The sequence below is a fragment of the Herpailurus yagouaroundi genome, unplaced genomic scaffold, assembly GCF_014898765.1.
Source record: "Herpailurus yagouaroundi ecotype Mexico unplaced genomic scaffold, PumYag 141, whole genome shotgun sequence".
NCBI lineage: Eukaryota > Metazoa > Chordata > Mammalia > Carnivora > Felidae > Herpailurus > Herpailurus yagouaroundi.
The window spans coordinates 49,940,236-49,952,537 of record NW_024412396.1 but is presented as its reverse complement, the minus strand read 5'-3'; the positions used below and the strand labels follow the sequence as shown (position 1 = coordinate 49,952,537).

Below are 12,302 nucleotides of genomic sequence, written 5' to 3'. Positions count from 1 at the left end.
AAACCTTAACTTTTTGAAATCAAATTAAAAATCATTTATTCTTGGGGCGCCTGGGTGGCTCAGTCGGTTAAGCATGCGACTTCTACTTAGGTCATGATCTCACAGCTTGTGAGTTCAAGCCCCACGTCGGGCTCTGTGCTGACAGCTCAGAGCCTGAAGCCTGCTTCAGATTCTACGTCTCTGTCTCTCTCTCTGCCCCTCCCCGGCTCATGCTCTGTATGTCTGTCTGTCTCTCTCTCTTTCAAAAATAAACATTAAAAAAAATTTTTTTAAAGTAATTTATTACTTGAAGCCTTTTATGGCTGAAATACCAGTATTTCCCAAATACATGGCATTTAGACTTTACAAAAAAGTTTTTGCATACTATCCTCAGGACCCTGTTGCATTTTCCCCAACAAATAAAGACCCTGAGGTTGAGAGAAGCTGAGTCAACTGTCCAAGGTCACACAGCTAGTCAGTGGCAGAAGACAGATCTTCAGATGGCTAGTGTAGTTCGCTTTCTCCCACCCTACCCTGCTTATTACAAACTACGGCCCCTCCCTCAGTACTGTACCAAGCACCAACTACCCTCTTACCAGACTTTAAAAGTTAAGACTGACATCTAATGGCAAGTTCAGATTCCTACGAGTAGGAGTCTGATGGACTTTGAATTCACTGGCACTGAAGTTCTCCTTAGATAAGAAAGATGGACTGAAGGAAATGATTTTCAAATTAGGATACAATCACCCTGGAGTCCACAGGATCAGAATCTTGCCATTTTGCAAGCTTTGTAGCTTACCAAATGACAGAAGTTGAAAATATGTAAACACTAATATTGGCTATGTTTCTTACTGTGACTGCAAAGAAAATTCCCTAATGCCTTGGTGCTTCTAGCTGCTCATTTATAAACTAGAAACATACACTCTTGTCAATGGCCCGGTGAAAAAACGTGTAGCGGATCTTGGCCCTCTCCCTTCCTCATAGCCACTTCACGTTTCAAAGTTCCTTCCCATTCGACCATGGTCATGACATTCTAGTCCCTCTTCCCAGTGCTCCAACACTAAAATCTAACTCGCCAGCCCGTCAAGTCTCCGCACTGCCCTTGTAGGATCCTGTGTTCCTATTTCAAATCAGGCCTCCTCATCTGATCCCTTCAAACTAGTAGGGATTTTTAAAAGAAAATTCAGTAAAGCCTCACACACTGGGATGAGGCTGAAGTAAAGCTAAACCTGACCTTTAATTTTGGTTCTCAATTTTATACAGAGAAACAGGGCGCCACCAGGGAGCAGTGTGTTGCCTACTTTTAACATGTGGTGGAAGTAATTTTCAGCTTCACTTTGTTCTAGACTTGATTATCATCACAGAGTTGCCACTAATTAAGACTCGGATGCAACAGAGAGATAGCAAAATATTACCGTGGAGTTAAATCATAATAATTTCTTTGGAGGACTTTGATACCGTTTTGCATTAAGGAAAGGGAGAAGATATGGCTTCCACTTCTGGTTAAATACCATGGGAATAATCAGCGAGGAGGGCAAAAACAATCCCAAAGTTCCTGTGAAAGTTTCATCTAACTTTATTGTGTTATAAGCCTATTATCATACATATAGCTTAAGGTCACAATTCTGGTATCTACTTCCATCTATTCAGCTTTCTGAATGATCTTGATTATATCACTTCTTCCAGCCTCAGTTTCCCCCATCTGTAAAATGGGGCAAATGATATGTGTTGACTAAAGGTGTGCTGGAATACTTTATTAACCAGTGCCCAGAACACGTCCTGAGATCATGAGATGAAAGGTGGTACAGTTGGAAAAAAAAGAAAAAAAGAAAAAAAGTAAAAGGCAATGTTACGGCATTCTGGTAAAAAGATTTACAAGACTAGAACTCACTGGAAAATCATACCAAAGAAAGAAGTTATTTTTAAAGATCCTTTAAATGTGTATTTGACAGCTGAACGTTCAAGTCTGTTTATCCATGAAATGAGGACATCAGAGCTAGCAGCAGACTTAACTGTGGAATACCTGTAACAGAAGCTTATTTTCTTTACAGATGAAGAGAACACTTTCACTCTTCAGCTCACACCAACGCATCCTCCTTCAACAGGCATCAGCATATGGGAGACGAGCAAAGACAGGGAAGGACAGAGCGCCCTGTTGTTGATACAATCCTCGGAACCAAAGAGTTCTTCGGTCCCCCAACTGTCCGTACCTGCTGGGTGAGGAGACTGATGTGGGTGGATGGGGAATACTGCCTGGCCGCCTGCTTCTCAGCCAGCCGCTGGAGCTCGGCCGTAACCATACTTGGGTTGTACCGTTTGCTGGATGGAGAATCATCTTCTCCCTCTTTTTGTGTTTTAGCCACTCCCAAATGCAGCTTGTTTGGATGGCATGACCCTGCTAAAAAAAAAAAAAAGAGAGAGAGAGAGAGAGAGAGAGAGAAAAGTTTTTATCCACTTCGGACAAAAGCCCTGAAAAACTTAGGGTGATGACAAATAAATGTCAGCCAACAGATACTTGACTGAATCCCAAGGATCTTGACAACTTAAAGAGCAATAAACTATCTTTGAATGCTCACACGAATAAAACTAAATCCTTACCATGCACAAGAAACTCTTCTTACCGCCAAGTTGTTACAAGCATTTATTAACTATGTTTTTGTTTATTATGAAAGCTTCACACACACAAGATTTCATCACGGGCAGTGGGGAACAACCACTCCTAGAATTTACTAATCATAATGAATAAAAAATGTAGTTTTAAAACTCATTATTTCTTGTTATGTGACTCTTCTGGTCGGTTGTCTGTAACAGCTACTGCCAAATTAGCCACAGTCCTTCTTACCAAGCTCAAAAGGGAAAACGAAAAAAGCAAAACAGTGTATTTAGATATAAAAACAGCAGTACTCTTAGAATTTCAAGTGACTCATTTTCCTTTCAGATTTAAATGCTCTTTTTCCAACTGTAATATCACAGAGTTCTATTATCTGGGGGCACTGAAATTCTGGTAAAAAGAAATTATTTAACATAAAATCAAGGTTCATATTTTCTCTATGATGGAAGTCACACATCTCACCGGAAAAAATTTTAAACCCAGGAAAGAAGAAACACTATAATGTGTTTCCTTTCTGTCCTTATATAACTGGGATCACTTGGTATACACAATCTGCTTTACAAAATCTGTAACTTTCCATGTTGACTTTATTGTGAGATATAGAAAATATTATTTATAACTGTTGTTATAAAGAATACTATAATGAATGCTGTGAACTTACTATCCAACTCAAAACCACATTACCAATTAATGTGCAACAAGCCTGGGCTCCCTTGAGACATCCCTTACCTCCCTCCCCTTACCATTCATTCCCTTCCTTTTTAGAAGTATCTCTAATTATGTATTTGTGGGGTTTGTGTATGCATACTTAAATAAAATACTAGATAATTTTGCTTGGTTTTGTGCTCTACGAAAGTGGTATCTTGCTATTGTAGTTTCCTAGGATTTGCTCTTGTCATGCAATACCATACTTTCAAGATTCATCTTCGTGAGGTATAGCTAACATTCCTTAACTTATCTGCTGCTTGGCAATCCATTTTGCAAACACACCACAACTTCTTTTTCTATTTCCCATCAATGGGTATTTTGGTTATTTCAAGCTTATTGCTATTATTTGCTATTTGCTATTATCAGTGCAGCGATGATCACTCTTGAAAACATTTCCTGGTGCACATGTGGAAGAACCTCTTTTATGCATATGCCCAAGAATGGGATTGTTGAATCACAGAGTATGTACATTTCCAAACTTATGTGATCATGCCAAAGTGGCATTTTTTACATTCCCACAAACAAAATATGAGAGTTCCTATTGATCCACATCCCCTCCGACACTTAGTATTATGAAATATCTTGATTCTTCCCACTTCCAAGGGGGTGAAAAATCTCTCACTGTAGTCTCCACTTACATTCACTGATTGATAATGATGCCAAGCATGTGTTACCTCTTTTCTGATCCCACTGATCATTTTTCCATTTGGGTTCTCTATTTCTTATTAATTTATGGGAGTTTTGTTGATGTTTTCACTTGTTTCGTATCATACGATCTTAAAGATGGTCTCCTTTATTTTGTCCTAGAAGTTTTAAGTTTTGCATCTGAAATTGATTTTACACATAGTATGACTCAGTGACCTAATTTCATTTTTTTCCTGTATTATTAACCAATTATCCCAGCACCACATATTGAGAAACCCCTCCCTTTCCCCTATGTACAATGCCATCTTGGTCATGTATCAAAGTTCCATCTATCTGTGTGACTGTCTCTAACTTCCTACTCTGTTCCGTTAGTCCATCTGCCTATACCTTTGCCAATACTACACTGTTTTAATTATCAGACCTTTATATAAGTCATAATAAGGCGTTCCTCCACCTTATTTTTCTTCCTTCATAGGTTCTCTCTATTCTTGCCGTTGAGAATGGGCTTGTCAAGTATACCAACACACCTGTTGAGGTTTGGGTTGGAAATGTATTGAATCTAGGAACCAATCTGATGAGAATGGAAATATTTATGACACTGACTCTTTCCATCCATGCACATAGTCTATTTAATCTATTTTATTTAGGTTTTCTCTAATGTCTCACAAAAAGCCTTACGAAATTTCCTTTCTTTCCGAAATGTATTCCTAAATGTATTGTTGTCTTGGTGGTGACAATTACACAACAATGTGAATATATTTAATGCCACTGAACCATATACTTAAAAATAGTCAAAAGGGAGGGCCCCTGGGTGGCTCAGTCAGTTAAGTGTCTGGTCTTTGGCTCAGGTCATGATCTCATGGTTCATGAGTTCAAGCCCCATGTTGGGCTCTGTGCTGACAGCTCAGAGTCTGGAGCCTGCTTTGGATGCTGTGTCTCCCTCTCTCTCTGCCCCTCCCCTGCTCGTACTCTCTCTCTCTCTCTCTCTCTCTCTCTCTCAGTCTCAAAAATAAATAAACATTTAAAAAATATTAAAAAATAGTTAAAATGGCAAATTATATATACATTTAACCACAATACAAAAAGACTTGCTTTTTTAAAAAATTTTCCTTTAGAGAGTGGGAGAAGGGAAAGGGAGAGAGGGAGAGATGGGGAGAGAGGGAGAGGGAGAGGGAGAGAGAGAGGGAGAGAATGAATGAGAATCTTAAGCAGGCTCCACACTCAATGCAAAACCCCAACACAGAGGTCGATCCTACAACCCTGGGATCATGACCTGGGCTGAAATCAAGAGTCAGAGTCTCAACTGACTGAGCCACCCAGGCACCCTTCAAAAACATGCTTTCTAGCTCTTTGTTGCTAATATATAGATAAAGCTATTGATTTTTAATATTGATCTTATAGCCATCATACTGCTAAAATAATTATTTCTAAAATGTATCTGTTGATTATTTTCCACTTCCTATGTAGACATAGACTAGTTTGCGAATAAACTTTATTTCCTCCTTTTTGATCCTTATGCTTTTAATTTCTTTTCCTTATCTTACTATGCTGGTTCTGGTAAACCATTAAATAGAAGCAACGTTGGTGGGCATTCTTTTATGGCTCTTAACATTAAAAAGAATTCTTTCAACATTTCCCCATTTACGCTGATACTTTTTTTTTTTTTTTTTTTTTTTTTTTTTTTACGAGCACACACATGAGCAGAGCAGAGGGAGAAAGAGAATCCCAAGCAGGCTCCATGCTCAGCACAAAGCCCGATGTGGGGCTTGATCCCACGACCCTGGGATCATGATCCTAGCTGAAACTAAGAGTCAGATGCTCAACCGACTGAACCACCCATGCACCCCTACACTGATACCTCTTGTAGAGTTTTGGCAGATAGCCTTTTTCAGCTCAAGAGAGTTTTCTTCTCTTCCTAGTATGCTGAGAGTTTTATCACAAATGAGTGGAGAATTTTATCAAATTCTTTTTCTGCATCTACTAAGATGAATATGGTTCTCCTCCTTTAATTTGTTGATGCAAATGTCATTTATAGATTTTCTACTGCAGTTCTTAGATTTTCCTGTTGTTCCTTGGCTAAGCTTGTTTATGGTGTCCTGTCTCTTTCATATGTTGCTGGATTTGGCTAGCTTACATTTTGACTAGAATTTTTGCATGTATGTTCATAAATGAAGCTTGTCTACAATTCCCCCCCCCCCCATCCCCAACTGGTTTTTGTTATTAAGGTTAAACTAGGCATACAGAATGAACTGAGGATGACTGTTTCTTTTCTCATTCTCGAGAAGAGCTGAAGACTGGAATTATCTGCCCCTTGAAAGATTATTAGAACTTACTTATGAAATTACCTGGGCCTCAAATTTTCTTTGTGAGAATTTTTTTAACTATTGTTTCAATTATTTTGATACTTACAGGGCTGTTGAGGCTTTCTTCATCTTTTAGTCAATTTTACATAAGCTACATCTTTGTGTTTGTCCATTTTGTATGTTTTCAATTTTATTGGAATAAAACAGTATTCTTTTTGTCACCAATGCAATATATGTACATTCTGTCGTTTTTCCATTCCTTATATTATTTACCCATGTCTTCTCTCTTTTCTTTATCAATCTCACCAGAAGTCTGTCCATCTTCTTAAGGTTTCAAAGAACTTTGGGCTGATATTCTCTACTGTGCTTTATTTCTGAATTCTGTGATTTTTGCCCTTATCTTCATTATTTTTTATTTAGATTTATGATGTTCTCTTTATAATGTCTAAAATTAAATATTCAGCACATTAATTTTCAGCCTTTCTTCTTTTCAAATATAAGTTTTTTTTGGTTTTTTTTGTTTTGTTTTGTTTTAATTTTTTTTTTTTCTTCAACGTTCTTATTTATTTTTGGGACAGAGAGAGACAGAGCATGAACAGGGGAGGGGCAGAGAGAGAGGGAGACACAGAATCGGAAACAGGCTCCAGGCTCTGAGCCATCAGCCCAGAGCCTGACGCGGGGCTCGAACTCCCGGACCGCGAGATCGTGACCTGGCTGAAGTCGGACGCCCAACCGACTGCGCCACCCAGGCGCCCCCAAACGTAAGTTTTAAGGCAGTAAATTTCCCTCTAAACACTGCCTTTCGTTGCCCTCCACAAATATGGACACACAATTTTCTGATTACCATTCAGTTCTAATACTTTGACATTTACCTCCACTATGATTTCTTCTTCGACACTTTTAATTTTTTTTTTTAAGTTTTTATGTTAACTCCAGTTAACTAAACTCCAGTTCAGGTATACAATATATTGATTCAACACTTCCATGCAATACCTGGTGTTTGACTCTTAAATTTGAGGATTTGTTATAAATTGTATCTTTTTGTTATCACCATTCAATTTAACTGCAATGTAGACAGAGAATGTGGCTCTGTGATACCAATTCTGTGAATTTTGTCTTATTTTATAATGTAGGACATGACTGGCTTTATGAATATATGTTCTTTAGAAGGTGTTTTCTCTAATTATTGGGTACACAGTCCTATGTATGATCAATTGATAAAGTTTATCAACTTGTTTAAATGCTTTTCAAAATCAAATGCTGATTTAAAAAAATCTGTTTAGTCTATTAGTAACTGATAGAAGCACGGAAATCTCCCACTGAGACAAGGGGATTTGTAGATTCCTCATGTATCAATCTTTTTAATATATTTAGATGTTATTTTATTAAGGGCATTTAGAACTGTTTTGCCTTTCAGCTGAACTAAATAAACCTTTGCCTTCTGTCTTATGTAACTACTCTCTGTATCTATAAGAAAATTGTATATCTTTTTTTAAAATGTTTATTTTGAAGGGCGCCTTGGTGGCTCAGTCGGTTAAGCGACTAACTTCAGCGCAGGTCATGACTCGCATTTTGTGAGCTCGAGCCCCACGTTAGTCTCTGTGCTGACAGCTCGGAGCCTGGAGCCTGCTTCCGATTCTGTGTCTCCCTCTCTCTCTGCCCCTCCCCTGCTGGTGCTCTGTCTCTCTTTCTCTCTCTCAAAAATAAACATTTAAAAAATAAAATAATATAAAATAAAATGTTTCTTTTGGGAGAGAGGCAGAAAGAGGGGAGAGGGAGATTCCCAAGCAGGCTCCGTGCTGTCAGTGCAGAGCCCATCATGGGGCTCAAACTCACAAACCATGAGATCATGACCTGAGCCGAAATCAAGAGTCAGATGCTTAACCGACTGAGACACCCAGGTGCCCCAAGAAAATTTTTATCTTAAAGTCTATTTTAGCATATATAATATAGCTACACCACGTTTCTTCTGGTTGGTATTTACATGGCATTTTGTTCTTCATCCTTTTACTTTCAACCATTCCTTGTTCTTCTTATCTTTAAGTGTATCTTTCTGGTAAACAGAATATAGTTGGATTTTTAGAAAATTCAATATGACACTCTTCTAACAAGTCCAACCCATTTATATTTATTTGATTCTTGACATATTGGGACTTGGTTTACCATCTTTTAAGTTTCATTTCTCTTGCTTTTTCTAAGCTGCTTGTTCAATCCATTTTTCTTCTTCCCATAGGTTTAGAATTTCCATAGTTTTACTCTTTTAGTGGTGACCTTTGAAATTTCATACTGTATATTTATCTTTACAAAGACTAAAGTTAAATAATATCTTAATCTATTCCCAAACTATTCAATAACCACAGAAAAATTTAACTCGAATCACTTCCAGGCTGTTATTGTCATTTACTATATTGTTGTCTACTACTACTTTAAGCCATTCAGAATGTTCTCTGACCACTGTGGAAATAAGCTAAAAGCCAATTACAAGAAGTAGAGAATGCCAACTCTCTGAAAATTAAACAATATACTTATAAACAATCCATGAGTCAAAGTATAAATCACAACAGAAATTGAAAAATATTTTTGAACTGACTAGCTCCTTCTGTTCCCTATCCCTCTCTGGGAAAAGTGTAAAAAAAGGAAGGTTTTTGTTTTTTGTTTTTTGTTGTTTTTTTTTAAGTTTTGATAATACAGAGTATTGGAGACACTAATTTTGCTGGATTTCTCTCAAATGGGAGAAAACAGTTCAAACCAGACATTATTATCACTATTATTATTGATCTTAGAAGATTAAATCACAAGAATAACCACTCAGAATTAGCACAGACACACATACATGCATGTATTCATAATTATGACTTAGTAGACATTTAATCTCTGATTCAAGCTGCATATTACAATATCCATTTCATTTGAAATCAGATACTAATTAAGAAATATAAATTGACTACTTGCAAAACATAGCTTAGCTGTAACTCATATTAACATGGATATTACTAAAGTGTTTAAAAACTTGACCAGTAGTAAGGTATTTCCCAAACTAATCTACAGATTCGACACAATCCTATCCAAATCCCATCTGCTTATTTTTGCAGAATTGACAAGCTGATCCTAAAGTTCGTATGAAAATGCAAGGGATCCAGAATAGTCTAAACAATATGGAAGAAAGCAACAAAGTTGGAAGAATCACTCTTGTTGATTTCAAAACTGACTACAATGCTACATAAACAAGGCAATCTGGTACTGGCATAAGACAGACATATAGAGCAGTGTAATAGAACTGAGACACCAGAAAGAAACCCTTACATTTACGATTAAATGACTTTTGACAAGGATGTCAAGGCAATTCAAAGGGAAATAACACTCTGTTTCAACAAACGGTGCTGGGACAACTAAATATACATATGCAAAAGAATACAGTTAGACCCTTATGCTCCATCATACACAAAAATTAAAGAAGACCTAAATGAAAAAAGACCTAAATGAAAGAGTCTAAACTATAAAATTCTTAGAAAAAAAAAAACATACATATAAAACTTTGTGACCTTAGTTTAGGCAATAGTTTTTCAGATATGATACCAAAACATAAGCACAAAAGAAAAATAGGTGTATTAGACTTCATCAAAATTAAAAACTTTTGTGCTTCAAAACAATGAAAGGATGACCAACAGAATGAGAGAAAATATTTCAAAACCATGTATCTGACAAAGGACTTGTATCCAGAATACATAAAGAACATAACAATAAAAAACAAATGCCCCAATTTAAAAATGGGCAAAGAATTTGAATAGTTATCCAAAGAATACTGATGGCCCATAGGCCCATGAAAAGATGTTCATCATCACGTCATTAGTCATTAGGGAAATGCAAATGATAACCACAAATATGAGACACTACTTACTTCAAACCAACTAGAATAGTGGGTCAAAAAAGACAGACAATAGTTTTAGTGATAGCAAGGAGGGGAGAAATTGGAACTTTCCTGCACTGTTGGCAGCAAGATAGTGTAGTCACTTTGAAAAGTTTGGTAGTTGCTCAATAAAAGGAAGCATAAAGTCACTGTATGACCCAGTGATTCCACTATACACCCAAGAGAAATGAAAACATGGGTTCACACAAAAACTTGTACACAAACGTTCACAGCAGCAATATTCATAATAGCCCATAAGGGAAAACAACCCAGACGTCCATCAACTGATAAATAAATGAACAAGGTAAGGTATATCCGCCCGATGGAATACTCTTCAGCCTACCTTTCTACAAAGCAACGGAGTATTGATACGTGCTACAACGTGAATGAACCCTGAAAACATTATAAGTGAAATAAGCCATTCACAAAACACCACTAACTGTACGATTCCACTTCTATAAAATGCCCAGAATAGGCAAACCCATAGAGACAGAAAGTAGTTCAGTGGTTGCCAGGGCTGGGGGGAGGAGGAAACGGGCAGAGACTGCAAATAGGTAGGGGATCTCTTTGGGGATAATGAAAATGTTCTAAAACAAGACAGTGGTGTTGATTGCACAACTATGTAAATATACTAAAAACCACTGAGTTGCACACTTTCAAGTGGTGAATTTTATAGTATATGAATTATATCTCAATGAAACTATTATTAAAAATGGGGGGAAAACTTGACTGGTAATATGAGTCCACCTACTTCATTTAGAGTTAGATACCTTATTTTAAGAATTCTTTGGTTATTTTATTCTGGTCACACTTGACTTTAAATACACTGAAAAGGGGTGCCTGGGTGGCTCAGTTGGTTAAGCATCCGACTTTGACTTAGGTCATGATCTGGCAGTTCATGAGTTTGAGCCCCGCTTCGGGCTCTGTGCTGACAGCTCAGAGCCTGGAGCCTGCTTCAAATTCTGTCTCCCCCTCTCTCTGCCCCTCCCATGCTCATGCTCTGTCTCTCTCTGTCTCTCGATAATCAATAAACGTTAAAAAAAATTTTAATACACTGAAAAATAACTATCTGAATCAGAAAGAATGCATATAGCACGCTTGCAGGTCTAGGATGATCTGGGATGGAAAATCTCCTGACTAGACTATAAGCTGCTGCTATATAGAACAGTCTTATTCATCTCTGTATCCCCAGCACCTCAAAGAAGCCCTGTTTCATTTTGTAACTGAATGAACACTACTGGACCAAATGCAAGACTTCCTTAGTCTCATCAGAACAATGTGTGTGTCCCTTTGCCTTTCAAAAGAAAGGCAAAGGGAAGAGAATGCGTTGTTTTTGTTTTTGTTGTTTTTCCTTATTGGGGCTGGGGAGGAGCTAACATTGCACGCTGCCTTTCATTTTCTCACTCACCTGCCTTTGCTGAAGAGGGACGAGACAGTTTCTGGCTATAGATGTGTGCAGCACTTTGGAAAGAGGAAAAGGGGCCAATGGTGTAACTGCCTGATCGACAGCGGGGCAGGCCAGCCGGGCTTGGTAGGTTCTGTGTCCCAGGATGCACGAAGGGAGAAGCACTGTCAGGGACTGTGCTCAGTACAATTGTTGGCTGGTGAGACATGCTGGGGATAGCTGGAGGAATCTGACATAAAGAAGAATGATGGCCAGGCCCCGGTGAGAGGTCAGAGGTTGTCACAATAGATGACATGTGGGTATTGGGAATTTTCTGCAGAAGAGTAGCAGCAGGACCAGAGAAAGAAGCAGAGGAAGAATTGGCATAGACTAATTTAGCCTCTTGTTCTGCTGAAGTGGTAAATCCTATTAAAACAAAAACAAAACAAAACAGATCATTTTAGGAAAAACTGACATAACCTCTATACAACATGAAGTAAGCATTTTTAAACATCAAAATAATCTTAGTGTAAAACAGAAATCATGAAAGACAGAGACTTTAATGAGTGTTCATCATGAACTTAGTGAATTTTGCCTACCGAGACAACCTGGCAACAGAAACAGTTTATTTTTAGTCCTTTCGAAAAGCTGGAGTCGAGACCGCCTCCATCAACCACAGCAGGCATTTTGCACATGCTAGGGCATTAGGACAAAGTTTCTGGTAGTGACAGCTAACTCCTCTCCCTCTGCCTTTCACCCTTCAGG

At 37.9% G+C, this 12,302-nt stretch overlaps 1 protein-coding gene across 18 annotated transcripts in view; it reads right to left on the bottom strand.

Annotated features, from left to right (window-relative positions):
* The window catches only part of TTLL5 (tubulin tyrosine ligase like 5), a 284,194-nt gene that overhangs the window by 155,553 nt on the left and 116,339 nt on the right, over positions 1-12,302 (bottom strand). For 15 of the 18 annotated variants that reach the window (XM_040477756.1, XM_040477758.1, XM_040477763.1 and 12 more), the window contains 2 exons: positions 11,562-11,963; positions 2,190-2,377 (listed from right to left, as the gene is read on the bottom strand). In XM_040477756.1, coding sequence (XP_040333690.1) covers positions 2,190-2,377; positions 11,562-11,963 — 590 coding nt within the window. The remainder of the gene's footprint in view (positions 1-2,189; positions 2,378-11,561; positions 11,964-12,302) is intronic. The other 3 variants (XM_040477752.1, XM_040477760.1, XM_040477761.1) reach the window with 1 other exon arrangement.